Source organism: Melanerpes formicivorus, unplaced genomic scaffold (genome assembly GCF_026170545.1).
Source record: "Melanerpes formicivorus ecotype bairdi unplaced genomic scaffold, bMelFor1.0.p_v2 SCAF_7, whole genome shotgun sequence".
Lineage (NCBI taxonomy): Eukaryota > Metazoa > Chordata > Aves > Piciformes > Picidae > Melanerpes > Melanerpes formicivorus.
In genome coordinates, this window is record NW_027142359.1 from 15909736 (window position 1) to 15926800 (window position 17065).

Sequence of the window (17065 nt, forward strand, 5' to 3'; positions counted from 1 at the left end):
CCCTAAGTTGCTCTTATAAATCAATGAGCCACTGCAGCTCATGAAACATAGGAACAAAGAAAATTTTTTTACACTAAAGATGACTTCATCATTAGCTAGCCTTACTCTACCTCTACAACTTCCACAAGCAATTGTTACCCAAATAGCACATGCAGTCACTTAGATTACAGCAGGAAAGAGAGGTGGTCATCACTGCCACAAGAGCATCTGCCCCAAGACGACTGCTGCAATGTTCAATAGGCATCATATAATGCTTCTCCTTACATAGTCAACACCAATGCTCCCTTAACAACAGCAGCCTGATTCTGTTCCTTTAAATGCAGCTATAAGAAATATTCAATATGCTATGGCTATCAGCTTGTTCCTGCCACATGCATTTTTTGGAGACTATTAATAGAGGACTGAGCTAACACAAGCCCCTTGTACTTCTGCTGAATCTATATGTTGATACACTAGGGGAGGACTAAACTAGAGGAGAATTGCACCAAAAGCATAGATCTGACCACAATGCTGATAAACCCTCCAAACTTTGCAGGCTGAGCCACTTTTACTCACCACCATCAGATTAGAAAGTGGGTGTTACGTAAGCCTGGCAAGTGCTTACAAACAGAAAATTAAAGCCATTAAAATATATTGTTCCCTCAAAGAAACCAGTGTTAGTTAGAACAAGCAGCTTTTGCCGAGCACGGCCTGGCTCTCAAATGTGTGCACCTCTGTCGGAAGACAGTCGTTCCTGGGAGAGATCAAATGCTGCCATCCAGAAGTTTTAATATGTACCGGTGTAAATGAGTAATGGCTCATGAATATTCATACTCATCCTCCATCCAAGAGACGACTCTTTTGTAAGCAGTGTTCTGCTGGTTGCTGGGTTTCAATTGCCAGGTCAGACACTGTGTAACTGAGCAGAGCCTATCAAGCAGAAATTAAACCTATCGGAGGAGGGCAGATTAAACTCTATACGGGTGACTTCACTCTTTCCATGACTCACCAAACTCTTTTGAGGGTCACAGGCTCCTGTCAAACAAATGTCCGTATGGTCAAGCTAGACAGTAAAGCACAAAAGATGACTGACACATGGAGATTTGCAGAGAGGATCTTCAACTGACAAATGAGAGCCCTGCCACTTCAGTTCAGAGTAAAGCGCAGCCAGACACAAAACAGGAGCAGCATGAAGCTCCTGTGTCCTGATATAAACATTGTAATTTGGTTTTAGGTTGTGTTAAAAACACGCCCCTTCAATATCTGCCCATCACATACTTTGAACCACTTGGCTTGAACTTTGTTTGGATTTAAGAGAGCTTTGGTGTGGCTAAATAGGACTTGGCTTGAAAAACAGTCCTTTGTTTATTAAAGTTTAAATGCTACAATAATATTCCTTGCTACGTTTGAATTAAAACCAAGCACAGTCCTACCACCTGCAGCACAGTGTTTGCAGTCAGAGCTCAAACAGTAAGAGAACACAGGTTCTCTGCTAAATCAATATTTAACAGCCTGCTCCATACAGATGCGTAAATATCCCACAGCCAACTAATTAAAAAGCTCAGCTCCTTGTTATCAGGCCTGGACTTTGTTAGAACATCACCTCAGATGACCCTCCCCAAGATTTTTGATTAACAGGGCTGCAAACTATGTATACTTCTTTCAAGTTAACCATATGGTCATGGCTTACCTGGAAAGCCCAACCATTCCTCTTCCACTGTAGTTCTGTCACTACAACCCAGAAGAGGCAGCAGCCTCAGCATGAGCCTCACCCCCCACCACAGAGGCACTTTCAAGAGTGTTGAGCAAGAAACTACTGCAGAAGACAGTTGGTTTTCAGCTGGGTTTTCCTAACAGTGAGGACACCTAGGCAGTGGATGAGGGCTCTGCTGATGAGAACCTTCCTCCACAGAGCAAAGTAGACTGGGGAGCTGCAGGAATCCAACAATGGAAAAGGGGTAGTCTATTCCCAAGAAACACCAGAGACATGAGATTAAACATCCCGTTGTGATCTTTTATCCTCTCTAATGCAACCCCAGATGTTCAAATATATGTAGTTGGCTTTGTATCATCACATAGCAGACTGCTTCGCAGGTTAACCACAAAATTTGGTAGGTGAAATGAAGACAAATTACAGGGTATCCTGCAGGGCTTTGGAAAAAGATAAAATCAGACAGAATGTAAACAAATCAATTGTGTAGGATGACATTTGAAAACAACTGCATCATAGTTCTACTCAAGTGTAACACCAGTCTTCCTTCCAGCCCAAATAACCATCTTTCAGCTGTTGCTATCTCCAGAATTTGAGACAAAGACTTCTTCTATCAAAGTACATTTTTGCTGTTAAGAAGACCCTGTGCTTTGGGATGGGGAAGAAGGTGAAGGGGTTAAGAACTGGTAGCAGAAATACCAGATGTGCCTCTAGCTTATCAGATTTATAGATTTATTCTGTAAAAACCCTGAGTGTCTACTTCTGTTGGGGATATTTCCCTCTATTTTTAGAACAAGTCTGAATAGCTACAGCTATATTTCTTGCCTGGTGCATTAACAAACACCCATATAGGTTAGGCATTTGGGAAAGACAGATCCGAAGACCTGAAGTTTCTGTGGATGTAGGTCTCCAGCAGCTTAAGCCAGTCTGAGATCATGCTGCCACCTCTCTAGTCTACACCCCACATCATCTTGCACACTCCTGTAACAACCCACTTTGGGAAGCTCAAACAGGGGGAGAAGCAATTTGTGTCAGCTGGATCAGCCACACTGCCCAAGCAGCATTTGGACAATCCTGTTTAAACAAACAGCAAGTACAAATCTACAAATGGGCCTAGTCCATTCCTGAACGCACCTAAGTGTGTCACACCCTTAACACTTGGCAGCACAGAGCTGCACAGACCTACAGATGCATTCCTGCTTTTCACTGGGGACTATAAACTATGATTCTTGGTTGCTACTCAGCCCAGCACCTGGCCATCACTGCCCCATACCTGAGTATAACAATTTGTGTATTGCAGGGGTATGGTGAGAGTCTTGGAACTGTTTCTGTAAGAGCAGTTGCATCCGCTTTCTTTACCACACCTGAAGGAAGTCTACATGCTCCAAAGACATCTGCGCTCTGCAAAAACTGCATGCTCTGCCCTCTGCATTTAGCCTCTTTTAGCAGCAGTGAGAGCAGAACAGGAGCTGCTCCTGATGTCAAACTGAGTTACACCAAGAAGAGAAGAGAGGTTAGTCCAGTAACGGAAGTTCCTGTGACCAAGAGGTGCAACAGGAGCTCTATCCTGCAAATCACAACCTGCAAACCGAGGCTCCTCTTTTGTGTTAAAAAAACACCAAAGTTCTACTTTAGTAGCAGCAGGTTGTTTTAACCTACTAGATTATTGTTTCTGGATTAGGGCAATTGTCACATTAATCCTGATCATTAAGAACCTGTAACAGTCATGAGAAGGATGCAGCTTGACCAGATTATATAAAAAATTATACAAAATTCAAGAATATACATAAGGGACAGCCTGTAACAAAAAGCCAACTTGGGAAACACCTCATCAAAAGAGGATTTCTATGAAACAAAAACATGTTCTACAAGTGGTTATAACTAGAACAACAGCAAATGTTTCATTTGAAGATTAACAATACTGCAACTTAATTAGATGAACACTGATACGGTTTATCAAGTCATTAGTTTCCCCTGTTGCAAGGTTAAAATGTTGAAGTTGACAGAGCAGCACGCTGCTGCACCAAGTTACAGAACCCTCCTGAAGGAAAAGCTTACACTTATTCAAAAGGTGCTCACTTACATCATCCAGATTATCACAAATGGCATATCAAATTTGCATTGTTTATCGAATAACTTTAAATGCAAACATCTTCTGACTAGTGCCAATACACCTGCACACCCAGTGCAAAAGCCAGGCTGTGTTCAAAAGCATCAGCATCCTGCAAGAGAAGAATGGCTGCCACAACATTGGCTTGGCAACTTTGTTAGCATATTCCTCCTTTTGGATTTAAATTAAGTAGTGTCCTGGTGGTTTGTTCTTTGTCATTTTGACCTGTAACAAATGTTGGGTCAGTCTAGACATACCAGAACAAAACATCTTTACAGAATTAATTCTCATGTGCACATGGATAGCATCAGCAGCAGATCGAGGGAGATGATTCTCACCCTCTGCTCCACTCTGGTGAGATTCCACCTGGAGTACTGCATCCATTTCTGGAGCCCCTATTTCAAGAAGGATCTGGACATGCTGGAATGTGTCCAGAGAAGGGTCACAAGAATGATTAGAGGGCTGGAGCACCTCTCCTATGAGGACAGACTGAGAGCACTGGGGTTGTTCAGTCTGGAGAAGAGAAGGCTTTGAGAAGACCTTGTTGTGGCCTTCCAGTATCTTACAGGGGACTACAAGAAAGCTGGAGAGGGACTTTTTAGAGTATCAGGTAGTGATAGGACTCGGGGGAATGGAGCAAAACTAGAAATGGGTAGATTCAGATTGGATGTTAGGAAGTTCTTCACCATGAGGGTGGTGAGACACTGGAACAGGTGGCAGAAGCCCCATCCCTGGAGGTTTTTAAGGCCAGGATGGATATGGCTCTGGGAAACCTGATCTAGTGTGGGGTGTCCCTGCCCATGGCTGGGGGGGTAGGAACTGGATGATCCTTGAGGTCCCTCCCAACCCTGGCAATTCTATGATCTTTGACAGATTCAAATAATCACTAACTACGCTCAGTGAAATTTTGCTCTTAATTCAAATTTTATTTAGGATTTCAATTTATAGTTTAAAAAGTGAGCACATTCTGTAGGTATAAAAGTTTAAAAAAATACATCAATTTATTGATAAATGCTTCAGGTTAAATTTACATTTTCATACATTATCATTACACTGCAGTAATTGTTTTGCATCTTTTAACACTTACAAAAAAAATAATTTAATGAGATTGAATAAACCATTTGAAACCATGCTAAAACAATTTCTTAGAAAACAGGGGTGAAGTTTGCCATAGCTATTCTTATTTCTTTGCTACTGTAAATAAATAACTCTTGAATTAAGCAATATAAGGAAGTATGGGTTAGCAGAACGGCACTTACCCACAGGGTCATTGGGAAGCCATGGTGGGATGCCAACATCGTACCAAAAAGATGAAGAGAATTAAGCTGTACCCTGCCTTATTGGCATTTGACCTCTAAAAACACATAACCCTCTCACCTCCAACTGCCCAAATGCCCCCTTCCTTACTGGGGATGACCTGTGAGGGACAAGGCATGACTGCATCTCCTTTTGGTTAGGAGGACTGTTTATATGTAGTTTGGTAACTATTTTTAATGAAAGCACAAATGTTTGTCTTCAACATGGCATTTGGAATTACTTGCCATAAGTTACTAATGATAAAAGCTGAAACGAGAGGATGGTGATGGCTGAATCTAACTGTGAACTGCAATCCCACCCAAACTCCCCAGAACTAAGATCCCTCAACCCCACGTAACAACTTGGATTTCCATTTTTGGGAGACAAGGTAAGTAAAAGACTCAAAATTAAGTAGCTGCTTTTGTGCAGAACCGGAGTCTTGCATCTCCATAGCCCTTCAGAGAGGGCTCAAACATGTCTAACCACCAGCAGTCAGACAAAGGTACCGTAACATGAAACTCTGGAGAGGAAAACAACAACAGTACTGAAACGTCAAGAATGAACTAACAGGTTACAAGGACAAAGCAGAAGTACTTTTTGAAAAGTAACTACCTTCCAGATGTCCTTTATAGATGAAAAATAACATGAAGAGGGAAGGAAAACAAAATAAAGAAAGAAAAAACCAAAGGTATTGGGGGAGAGTGAGAGCTAATAGTCAACACCTGGGAACTGATGGCCCTGCAACACACAAGGTCATTTATATTAATCATTTACCCTGCCTTCTCTCTGGCCATGGTTCTGTGAATCAATCAAATGCTGTGTTACCCAAGAGGCAAATTCACTTGGCATCACTGCATGTGTCTTCCTAGAAAAGGATCCATTCTGTAGTTCTGAGAGACCTCTCCTACTCCAAAGTGGCTACAGACACGTGCACATTTATACACAGATATATACAAACAAGGTTAGAAAAATATTTAATTTTTGATTGCTTAAATAATTACTGAAAAGTGTTAATACAGGAATACATTAGTATTTGTACAATTTAAACTTTATATATAAATATTATATATATATATAAAGCATTTTCTGTAGCAGCCATTGCATATATAGAAAAACAAGTCTATCTGAAGTCCATGCTGCAAAACTCAGGCCAAGCAGCGTTCATCCTCTTCTGAGAGGAACATCTGTACCAGAGCCAGAGGTTTAGGAACAAGGAGTTCTTCTGCCACTGACAGTGGAAATATTGCTTTATCTTCTGCCAGGTATTGCCTAGACCACCTAAGTGCATAATGTTTTTAGGGAGAAATGCCACTATGTGGAACCACCTCATGGTCTCTAAGCTTGTCTCCAATACACAAATCAGGCCAACATCTTCTAACAAAAAGGCAGAAAGGTAACAGAATGGCTTAAAATTTATTAATGCAAGGTGAGCTGTGGCCTTACCACAAGGCATTCAGAGGCACTGTCAGTCCTTACACAGCTATGGTGAAGGGCATGGAGGCACAAGGAGGAGGTGTTGCATGGGATAGGATTTAATAACTCATATTTAGTTTGTTTTTGTTGAGTTCCTTTTCCAGGTTTCCTATCAGAGTATCAATACTGTCCTGCAGGTCTTTGAGGTTTGCTCTGTGATCCACTGCAGAGTCTATTGCTTGCATTGTCAAATAGCTGTGAAATGTGTGCTCTCTGGGGCTGGGCTGGGGGTGCCTTACCAGGGCATCTGACTCATCGGCTTTGCTGCTGTCATCTCCACTCTCTGTATCTTCTGAAGGGACATCATCATAGTCTGCTTCACTCAGGCAGTCTTTGGTGTTTAAGAAGTAGTTCTCCCCACAACTACTCCAGTCCCCAGCATAGCGGTTGCTTGATGGGCTGTCCAGACCTGCTGGCCTTGGTCTGAGTACTCCGGACATCTCAGTACTGCTCAGATTCAGCATTTGAGGTCTCTGCCTCTTGGGTCTCAGGTAATTCAGTGAGGATGGGTGCTCAGGAGGTGCATTCAGATGTGCTGGTTCTCGGATAGGTGAGTGACGCACTAGAAGAGAGGAGAAGTTAAATCAGTCAGGACTGAATCCATGCTGCAACAAAAGTCCATGATAGATGCCCACTGTCCTCCCTCAGTGTGACACACTAACAGCATGCATGAAATACATGCAAGCTTACAGCCAACACATTCCACTACTGCTTTTTCTGCCACTATTTGATGTAAAATAATTAGGAAAACTACTGTAAAAGCTCAGTTTTGAAGATTCATGCCAGGCTGAAATGGCAATGGAGAAGCCTATCTGAATCTAGAAACTCCAGGAGCACTGATTAAATTCACTGCGTGAGTCAATCACCATTTGGCTCTGGATCAAAGAAAAGCAAACAGCTCAGCTCACACACTTCACCCAGGCTAAAGGAGGCAGAGCAAAAGAGGTTAAACCAACAAAAATACCAGTGCTGAGAAGCACTTAGAAAAGCTGAAGACACACCAAGACTTGAACTCCTCTTTTGCCCTAATGTTCTGTGCTGTTTAAGAAGCTCATTTGCACTACCTTCTCTAAACAGCCAGAACCCCATGTCAGGTGCACACTCAGACAGGTCTGATGGCAGTGTTACCTGAGCCCACGATTACACAGCACAAGTTACTAAGTCTCCTCCACTCTTACCGGCTTCCTACAGTAAACAGCACAAATACATTTACTGACCTGTGCCAGTCAAGCATCTGAGCTGCTACACTTTTCTTGGTTTTATACAGACCATTGCCTCTTGTAATTAGCAGCACAGACCTTCCATTCCCATTCACTATTGAAAACACAAACTCATGCTGTTCACAACCTCAACGACTCCTTGTTAGACTCCTTGCACACAGGCACAAAGGCTGGAGCCCTGAGATGTGCCCAGTGCACCTCCTTCTGGGTTCTCTCCAGGGAAATTTAGTTTTACTTTATGTCTCGTGCAGTAACATGCAATAACAATCACTGCTTCCTCCCCAACCCTCTGACTGTAACAAAAGCCCTTCTGTTTAGACTATGCTCCATTAAGACAAAAGACCATGAGTTAAGGATGATAATGCCAGTATTACATGGTCTAACCCAACAAGGACTATTTGTTTTCAGCTGGAGAAATACGGAAGTTAAGTATTGCACAACATGTTCATTACTGAGCTGTCTCAATCTACAAAGATTAGCTATAAGGAACAAGATTGTGATCCTTCTGTTGGGTCCAACTACTATGTTTACACTGCTTGGTCTTCACTTGCTCATCCCTGCCTTCGTATTTCACATCCATTTTAGCACAGACTTGCACAGTTCTTGCAAGCTAAGGGATAGGCTTCAGCTTTCTCTTAGGAAAAGGAAAACTCTACTACTTAACCTACTCCTTTACAGTAATGCTTGTTCCCATAAACAGAGCTACATTTCCCTGCTATTGTTTCCCACAGCAGCCATGCCATATGCTATCTATAGAGTTTTCATAATTAACTCCTGCTGTGTAAAAAGCTCTTGGTCTCCCTCCTCCTCCACTCACATTCCCCATCTCTCCTGCACACACTGACTGACCTGACTAAAAGCTGCTTTTTCGTTTTGGTGGTCAGCAGCTTTGGGGCTACCCAGCTGCAGCTGTCAAGGGAGCAGAAGTGTCTTCAATTGCTTCAGGCCCATCATGAAGCTGCACTGTATGTCAAACTAACTCCCCTTTCACTAATATTTTCAGGCAGAGAAGGTTTACAAGAGGCTGCAGTGAGCAGAGACAACAGCCAGTAGCTTCCCAGCAGTGCTGATCCTGTTTGGTCAACATGTACTCTTCACAGCCTTAGGGTCAGCTGCCACAGGAGGTGACTCCAGGGCATGGCCAACATCAGATCAGCAGAGTATGGAAAAACAAAACAAGTAAAAAGCACTACCATTTACATTTGTCCACAAGCAGCATTTCAAGCTGTCCATCCAGTGACAGCCTTTCAGCACCTGCACCTGAGCTGCTGGAAAGCAACCCACCCACCCTGAAGAAAATCAGGGCAAAGTGGCTAGTAATGTCTCATGCCAGCAGCCTATTACATATCAGAGTGACAGGGGTGGGAATTGGAAAACAAAACTGAGACTGTACTTGTTCGTTATTTTCCTCCAGTACACAAGTTGTCTACGTTGACTTTTCTTCCCCGAACTATCTTTCCCACTGCTAAGAACAAGAGACAGGCTGAGGAACTTGCTGACCACTACAGCCCAGACGGCAGCAGCACACCTTGCTTTGCAGCCACTCTCACCAGCACCATTTGTGGCAGCAAGAAGGAGCCTGGTGACACTCCTCTTGTGGAAACTGTTGTAAGAGGAACGAAGCAGCAGCCCCCAACGGCTGAAATTACTCCCGTGCTCAGAATATTCTTTATACTACTCAGTAACTGACATACCACAAGAAACATTCAAGCACTTGAAAGGCCTCAGTGGGCCGTGCACAAACCTGCCAATTACGCTGTGCTTTTCAAGTGACCTTACAGTCTTTTGCATTCGCTTCACTTGTCCAGATACCTCACAGTTTTAGCCAAGAAAGGATTAAACCCTCCCCAAAAATTCTCTCTCAGTTAAAATAAAAGCCCAAGACCCAAAACCACTCCCACCTAACAAATGTAAAATAACCTCTAGATTAAAGCTTAACAAGCATTACTAAGCAGCGCAGAGGCTGTTGCTGTTGAAGATGACTCAGACAGTAACAACAGAGTAGATTCCTATACTTTTTTGGCAATCATAAGAACCCCCCCCCCGCCTTTAAGTAACAGCAAGATCATACATCTTACATGGTTATGAACTACTAAGACAAAGAGTACACCTTCATGTGGCTATCCCACACTTTGTCTGCTAGCATACATTCATTTATACCTCATGGCTAGGAACAGACAACAAACACAGACACTTTTAATATATTTTACATTTTAAAGTAGTATATAGAATCTGACAGATGCAGATCTTTGCCAACACATGCTTACCTGCCAGGAGCCCTTCCTGAGACCTCCAGAATAAAAATGCTTCCAGAACCACCTATCTAGGAATGTCAGTTTATGTTTGCAATAAAGGGAGATTACAGGGGGGGGCGGGAAATCCCAATATAACAAAACAAACAAACAAAAACCCAGGCAGTCTTTCCCCAAACACTCTTTAAATGAGTCAGGCAAGATTTTGTATCCTGAATAGAGAGCTTCAGGTCACACCTGGCTTGCTCAAATACAGTCACAGCATCTGTCATTCAGTATTACCAAGACAGGCTCTTTGTGACTCTCCATGTTTCCCAGGTGACCCCAAATCACCCACAAAAAGCAGACCACCTCCTCTTCAAGTAACAATACATCTAGAAACAAACCCAAATTGGACATATTGTTCATTTAGTTTAGCTGTAATTCCATTTCACGTTTCAATTGGTGCAGAAGCTGAATCTTGTCTTTGTCTTGAGAATTAAAAGGTTTAAACTGCTCAAATTTGAGAAGTAGATATTAAATTGATCAGGTTAACCAAAAGAGCAGTTCTTCACACAGCTAGCCAGACCACCATGAACAAAAGACAATACTCCAGCACAAAGGACTCAATGAACTACCTAAGGCATGGTTAGGTAGCTTTTGACAAATGTTTGGCCAAAGACTATCTAAAAATAAAACTAAACTCATCAGATCCAATGTCAAGTTGTTTCACAGTTATTATCCTGTTTAATTGAAAAGCTGTAATACCTTTGTCCACTCCTGACTTTGGGCAGTGCTTGCATGAGAGAGGGCTGCAGTTAGAATAGAATAAACCAGGTTGGAAGAGACCTTCAAGATCATCACGTCCAACCTATCACCCAACACCACCTAATCAACTAACCCATGTAACCAAGCACCCTGTCAAGTCTCCTCCTGAACACCTCCAGTGACGGCGACTCCACCACCTCCCCAAGCAGCCCATTCCAATGGGCAATCACTCTCTCTGTGTAAAACCTCCTCCTGACCTCCAGCCTGAACTTCCCCTGGCGCAGCCTGAGACTGTGTCCTCTTGTTCTGGTGCTGGCTGCCTGGGAGAAGAGACCAACCTCTGCCTGTTTACAACCCCCCTTCAGGTAGTTGTAGAGAGCAATAAGGTCACCCCTGAGTCTCCTCCTCTCCAGGCTAAGCAGCCCCAGCTCCCTCAGCCTCTCCTCATAGGGCTTGTGTTCCAAGCCCCTCACTAACTTCGTTGCCCTTCTCTGGACTCGTTCCAGCAAGTCAACGTCCTTCCTTCCTTCAGCAGCAGCTAAGCACAGGAATTCACCACAGCCTGAAACTCAGGGCTCCAGGTGTCACGCTGACTACTTCCACTGGCTTATGTCTGAGTACCAGGAGAAAGGTGAAGATTGGGCAATCATTTCCCATTTGAAAAGCAGATCACAGCAGAAATAGTTACCTTCACACTTAGTTTGGTAATTTATTAGGAATAATAATTTAGTAAATTTATTAGGAATATCAGTATTCCATGTCCTTTCTCACTCATAACAGATCCCAAATCCAGTGAATATGCCTACATTTTGGTCTGGATTTTGTTGTTTGTTTGGGTTGGGCATTTTGTTTCAAAACCATTTTTCCTTACACAAAACTGCAAGAACAACTAGAAGTTGCACAGCTCTTGTTGTAAGAATATTCCCAACTCTGCCAAACTATTTTCAAGGGCAGAAATAAAGTAAACCTTTGGGTATCTCTGGGACCAGACAACTAATGAATTCCATACACAGATTAACCTGAATGGTCAAAACGGGAGAGCAGAAATAAAACACGAGAAAAATAAAATACCCCAACAGCCCCCAGTTCAGATGTGGAAACTGTACTGTCACTGAGTTTGTATTTCCTAGTGCCTTTACTCACAGAAAGTATTCTTTACTACTTCTTACATTATACTCAAACTCAGCCACTTGGTAACAAAGCAATTAAAAGAAGAAATGTCCCATTAAACAAAGTGACCAAATACAAAGAGTAAGTTATAAAATTGCCATGATTTCTTTAGATTAGTAGGTGATGCCATAGTACCTCATGTTTCAGGAATTCCCAATGCTGCTCAGTCATCCTGTGAAGTGACATGAATTGTCACACAGTAAACACAGACAGCAATGGTTTGACTTTTTTTTACCCTTGATCAGCTTAATGAAACATTACCTGGCCACAGCTGGAGTAAATAGTGAAGAACTTCGATGTGTTTTTTGAAGTCCAGAGCACTAGCAAGCTCTTCTGAGTCTGTGAAAACTCTGTTGTTATGGTTGGTAGTCTCCTGCCTCTGGCTCAGTAATACTGGCCCAAAACACACAGCTAAATTCTGGCATGTCATCTTATTTACTTCATGGTAAGAAGCCACCAGTTTCAGGTGATCCAATAGCATCTTCAAGGTAGCCTAGAACAACAGAATACTGCTCAGGAAACAAAACAGTAGCTGAAGGTGCAGTTGACATCTTAACATCAGTGCTCCAGAGGGATAACATCAAGGCCAATAGATATATTTTATCAACAGAACATCTAGTGACAGAAAATTTCCATTAGACTGTGACAGCACCAACTAGTTAAGGCAGACTTCCTGGTAAAATTCAGCTTGTTTCTTACCTGATCTGAAATTTTAAAGGGATGAGTTTTCTCACAGTGGAAAAGAGACATCAGAGAGTGGAAAGAAGCTGCAAAAGCAGCACAGATAATACAGGTACATTATAAAATTTAAAAAAACCCCAACAAGCCCTCAAGATGACCTCAGCATTAGAACAAGCTTTTAGGTAACTTCCAGGTACTGTGCAGGCCACTTTATCCTTCTCTCCCTGCCCAGAAATGGGCTAACTGGTTTTCTACAGTGGTGAGTTTGGCAGCTAACATCACACAGCACTACTGCACTGCACAGTACAGCAAAGGCTTCATTGCACATACTGAGGAAGAAGGAAGCATTTGCCCATGTAATTATGGTACACACATCTGAGAGCTCCACAAAAACAAAGGAGGACACCACACAGGAAAAAACTTCCACCTACCAATGTAAAGTAGTCATCACAGTTTTTCATTCAGTTTTACAGAGGTAATATAAAATGCAAGCTACAACAAACCCAGCAGTTCAGACTCTCCAATTGTCACAGTATGGAAGCTTTCTCAAAGTCGTGGAGCATCAAAAATCCAAGTGAAATGTTAAGTCAGGAAACAGGTGTACACATTTTGACACGTTTTATATCCAGTGTGAACATGCCGCTTTATTTTTGGAAGCACGTAATTAACTTGAACCTGCTAAAACTGCTCACCTTCTCAACATCTGGCAAGCAATCCAGAAGGGCTGCAGCGTGCTCAGAGTCACTTGGGTCATTTTCACAACCGTTTGCTGTCATTTTCAAGGGATTTTTCACCATGGCTACCAACACTGCTTCATAGAGCTGCTTGGTTATCAGGGGAGAGGGTAGCTCTCGTAGATAATCCTTTAGGACACCTTTCACAAGAGACACAAGAACAGTTGCTTTTAGCATGCTGCAGATTCACTTTCCAGTGATTTTGGGGAGCAGTACAGCTCATCAATTTCACCTGTCCTGTAAGAAAACCTTCCATGTCAGTGGCAAGCCTTCCACTTGGGAGAGATGAGAGGACAACAGCAAAAGGCCACAGTAAACCATGGGCACATGAGGACTCCCCACAACATCAGCTAAGAGGCAGGAGGTATTTCTGTGATGTCCCAAGGCTGGGGGCACCAGCACTGCTGAGCAAGCAGCTTCTCCAAGCTCATGTAAGGCAGCTCATCACAAAGGACTGACATCAGGCTAGAAAGGTGCACCATCTCCAGAGAAAAGGTGTGCATGCACAGGCTGCTGTGTGTGCAAGAGCAGGTGCACCAGGTACAAGGTGAGCAGAGCCCTGACTAGGGTGATGGAGAGGCAAGGAAGGGGGTCTTAGAAATCTCATTTTAGCTAGGTCACAACTGAATTTAAATACTTCAAGAAGAAATGGTGAACTGAAAAAAACCACTAAATTTTTGAAAGCAGTTACTGCAATCAACAAAGCAACCTGACCTATAAACAGACAAAGTTGGAAAGGGGGAAGATATGTACTCAGCCTTGTAAAACCCCAAGTCACTGCAAACACCACCACACTGTGCTATTTAACAAATCAACAGCTCACCAAAACTCAGCCTTTAGAACCTAGCTGTTAACTGGACTGTACAGCAGCAGGCTTCATTATGAGGAAAAAAACCCAAACCTATGGAATGAAAGTCAACATCTGCTCCTCTGCAGCCACGTTCACGTGCAGAATGCAGTTAAGAACTGGCTTCCATCTGCACACATTGTTATTTTAAAAACAATATCACAGTATCACAGTATCACAGTATCACTTAGGTTGGAAAGGACCTCGAGGATCATCGAGTCCAACCTGACACCGCAGACCCCATGACTAGACCATGGCACCAAGTGCCACGTCCAATCTCCCCTTGAACGCCTCCAGGGTCGATGACTCAACCACCTCCCTGGGCAACCCATTCCAATGCCGAATGACTCGCTCGGTGAAGAACTTCCTCCTCACCTCGAGTCTGAACCTCCCCTGGCGCAGCTTGAGACTGTGTCCCCTTGTTCTGGTGCTGGTTGCCTGGGAGAAGAGGCCAACTCCCTCCTGGCTACAGCCACCCTTCAGGTAGTTGTAGAGGGCAATAAGGTCACCCCTGAGCCTCCTCTTCTCCAGGCTAAACAATCCCAGCTCCCTCAGCCTCTCCTCATAGGGCAAAAAACTGCACCTACTGAAGCTATTGAGGCCATGGCACACGAGCAGCACTAACTAACCAGCATCACCCCCTGGAGCTGATAGGCCGAAGGCATGGGGCAGCCAGGCAAAACTCCTGCCTCTGCACGCCACCGCACAGCACCTATCAGCTCACCCTGTGCTTAAAATGGGAATGTCCCATCAGCAACGTAAAATATGTAAACAACCATCAACCCTCCACACATTTTCCTGAAAATATATTCCCTCTGGTGGTTTGGTGCTTGCTTTTTGTTATTTTTTGGGGGATAAAGAAAAAAAAAGAAAACAAGAAAAAAGAAATAAAAAAAGAATATGCCACTCTTATTACTGCTCCACTTAAGTGGCTAGTTTTTGTTTGTTCAGTAACTTACTCTCATTCCTCCTTTTCCACCAAATTTTATTTCTTCCCCAGATTTTAAAGGCTTGTGTTCCATTATGAGACAAAAGTGGTAGAGGCTGGTGCAGCAGAACATGGTTTGTGATACTCTCCTTTTTCCATAAGAAAAACTCTAGCAGGAGATGATGCCTTTTATTGGGATCTTTGTTTCAGTTGTGCTTTTTTTGGAGGTAGAGGTTGAAATTGGTATCAGCTTACAGTAGGAAGTGGTATCTCATAATCAAATCAGCTTACACTGTTGAAACACTCACAACCATCTATTAATAATCATTTAGTAGGAATTTCTGTAATAGCATCCACAGTCACAGGACTACCACCTGCCAAACAACTTTCTCCTGTTTAGCCCTGAATAACAAGATAGTTTGGGAGCCATGAATGCTCCTTGACCTTTCTAAATCCTTTTGCTATTCACTCAGCCAAATTAGCCTAGTAAGAGGCTGCTGTTATTTTTTTTCCACGAATCTACACTTCCTGCTGCTGCCAGCCACTAGCACATTCCCCTCGACACAGCCACACACAACAAATTTAGATAGCGAGCAGAAGTTGCCATCCATTTCATTAATTCCTGATTTTTCTGACCCACTGGGCTGTTAACAGTATTGCATGCTTTATGTAGAGACATGAATTCACGTGGATGCAAAGAGATTTGATGCAACAAGATGATTACTGGTCAGCTCTGAAAACTTGCTGCACACTTCAGTTTGAGCCATGAAGACACTTAATTATGTGTAAGCCTAGGCCAATCCTAAGAGCATTTCTCAGTCAAGATTTAATGATTAAATGTTCACTCTTGGGTCTTTGGAGAGTTGTCAGGGAAAAGAAGGTCTTTTTCATCTTTTTTGAGTAGCAATGCTCCTTCTCAATTTCAAAAAGGACACTAGGCGGCACTTCAAATCATCCAAGCTTTATGGTGAGGATTCATAATTTACTAAATACATGTTTTGGCTGATAAAAGCACAAATCCTGCATCAGACTTAGAACTGCAAATATGGGAAACATTCTCCCTCAACACTCTTCATAGAGGGTATATCCAATTGGAGTGAAATATAAACACAAGTTTTCACTGCGGAGAAAGCCAGTACTTGTGAGCAGCACTGAACTCAATGAAACCAGCCAAGGTAAGGAAGATTAAGTGACTAACTGCACATTCTCAACCAAAAATTTATTTAACCCCTTAAGTGTCACTTTGTAAACTGTAATGAACAAGATTAATTCCTAATACACTGAAAGGAACTACCAAACAGGGTAGAACTGTCCCACACAGCTGGATTTTGGACATTACAGAAAGGGCATTGGCACAAAAAAATTATACACTGACTACTTTTATTACATTTTCCACCCCTGGATAGGTAGGAAATGAAAGCTTTTCACTAATTTCCTAGGGCAATTGCTTTACTCAGTGATGCCTGAAATTAGATCAACTTTGACTTACATAACAAGTACCAACAGCTATAAAACTGTTTCTCTTTTAAGCAAACAACAACAACAAAAAATCCTCAACAACTTACTTCAGCTGTGCAATGCAACCCCTGTCAAGACATTCATGTAATGAGCTGATACAGATGCAGACAGGCTTCCTAAAACCTTCTGTTGCTGTACTCCCAGTTCTCCTCACTTCTTCCAGGAGCTTGCTGCATGACAGCAAGTAGAGGACTACTCCAGACAGCAGGAGAATGATATTTAATTATGATTTAAAATAAGCAGCAGTAACTAGCCTGCACAAGATGACAGAAAATCTGTTTCCAAAAATCCTGCCATCTCCAACAAAAAGGGAGGACAACAGGTTGATCTGGCACTGCCCTTGGATCATGTGTTGTAGAGCAACCATCACGGCAGATGTGCCTGACTATAACCAATTTT

At 42.7% G+C, this 17065-nt stretch overlaps 1 protein-coding gene across 1 annotated transcript in view; it reads right to left on the reverse strand.

Annotated features, from left to right (window-relative positions):
- Positions 1–4713: 4713 nt before the first annotated feature.
- Positions 4714–17065, reverse strand: part of SYDE2 (synapse defective Rho GTPase homolog 2) — a 31081-nt gene continuing 18729 nt past the window's right edge. The window contains exons 5-7 of the mRNA XM_068141181.1: positions 13332–13513; positions 12220–12451; positions 4714–7131 (exon numbers count right to left, since the gene is read on the reverse strand). Coding sequence (XP_067997282.1) covers positions 6629–7131; positions 12220–12451; positions 13332–13513 — 917 coding nt within the window. The 3' untranslated portion in view covers positions 4714–6628. The remainder of the gene's footprint in view (positions 7132–12219; positions 12452–13331; positions 13514–17065) is intronic.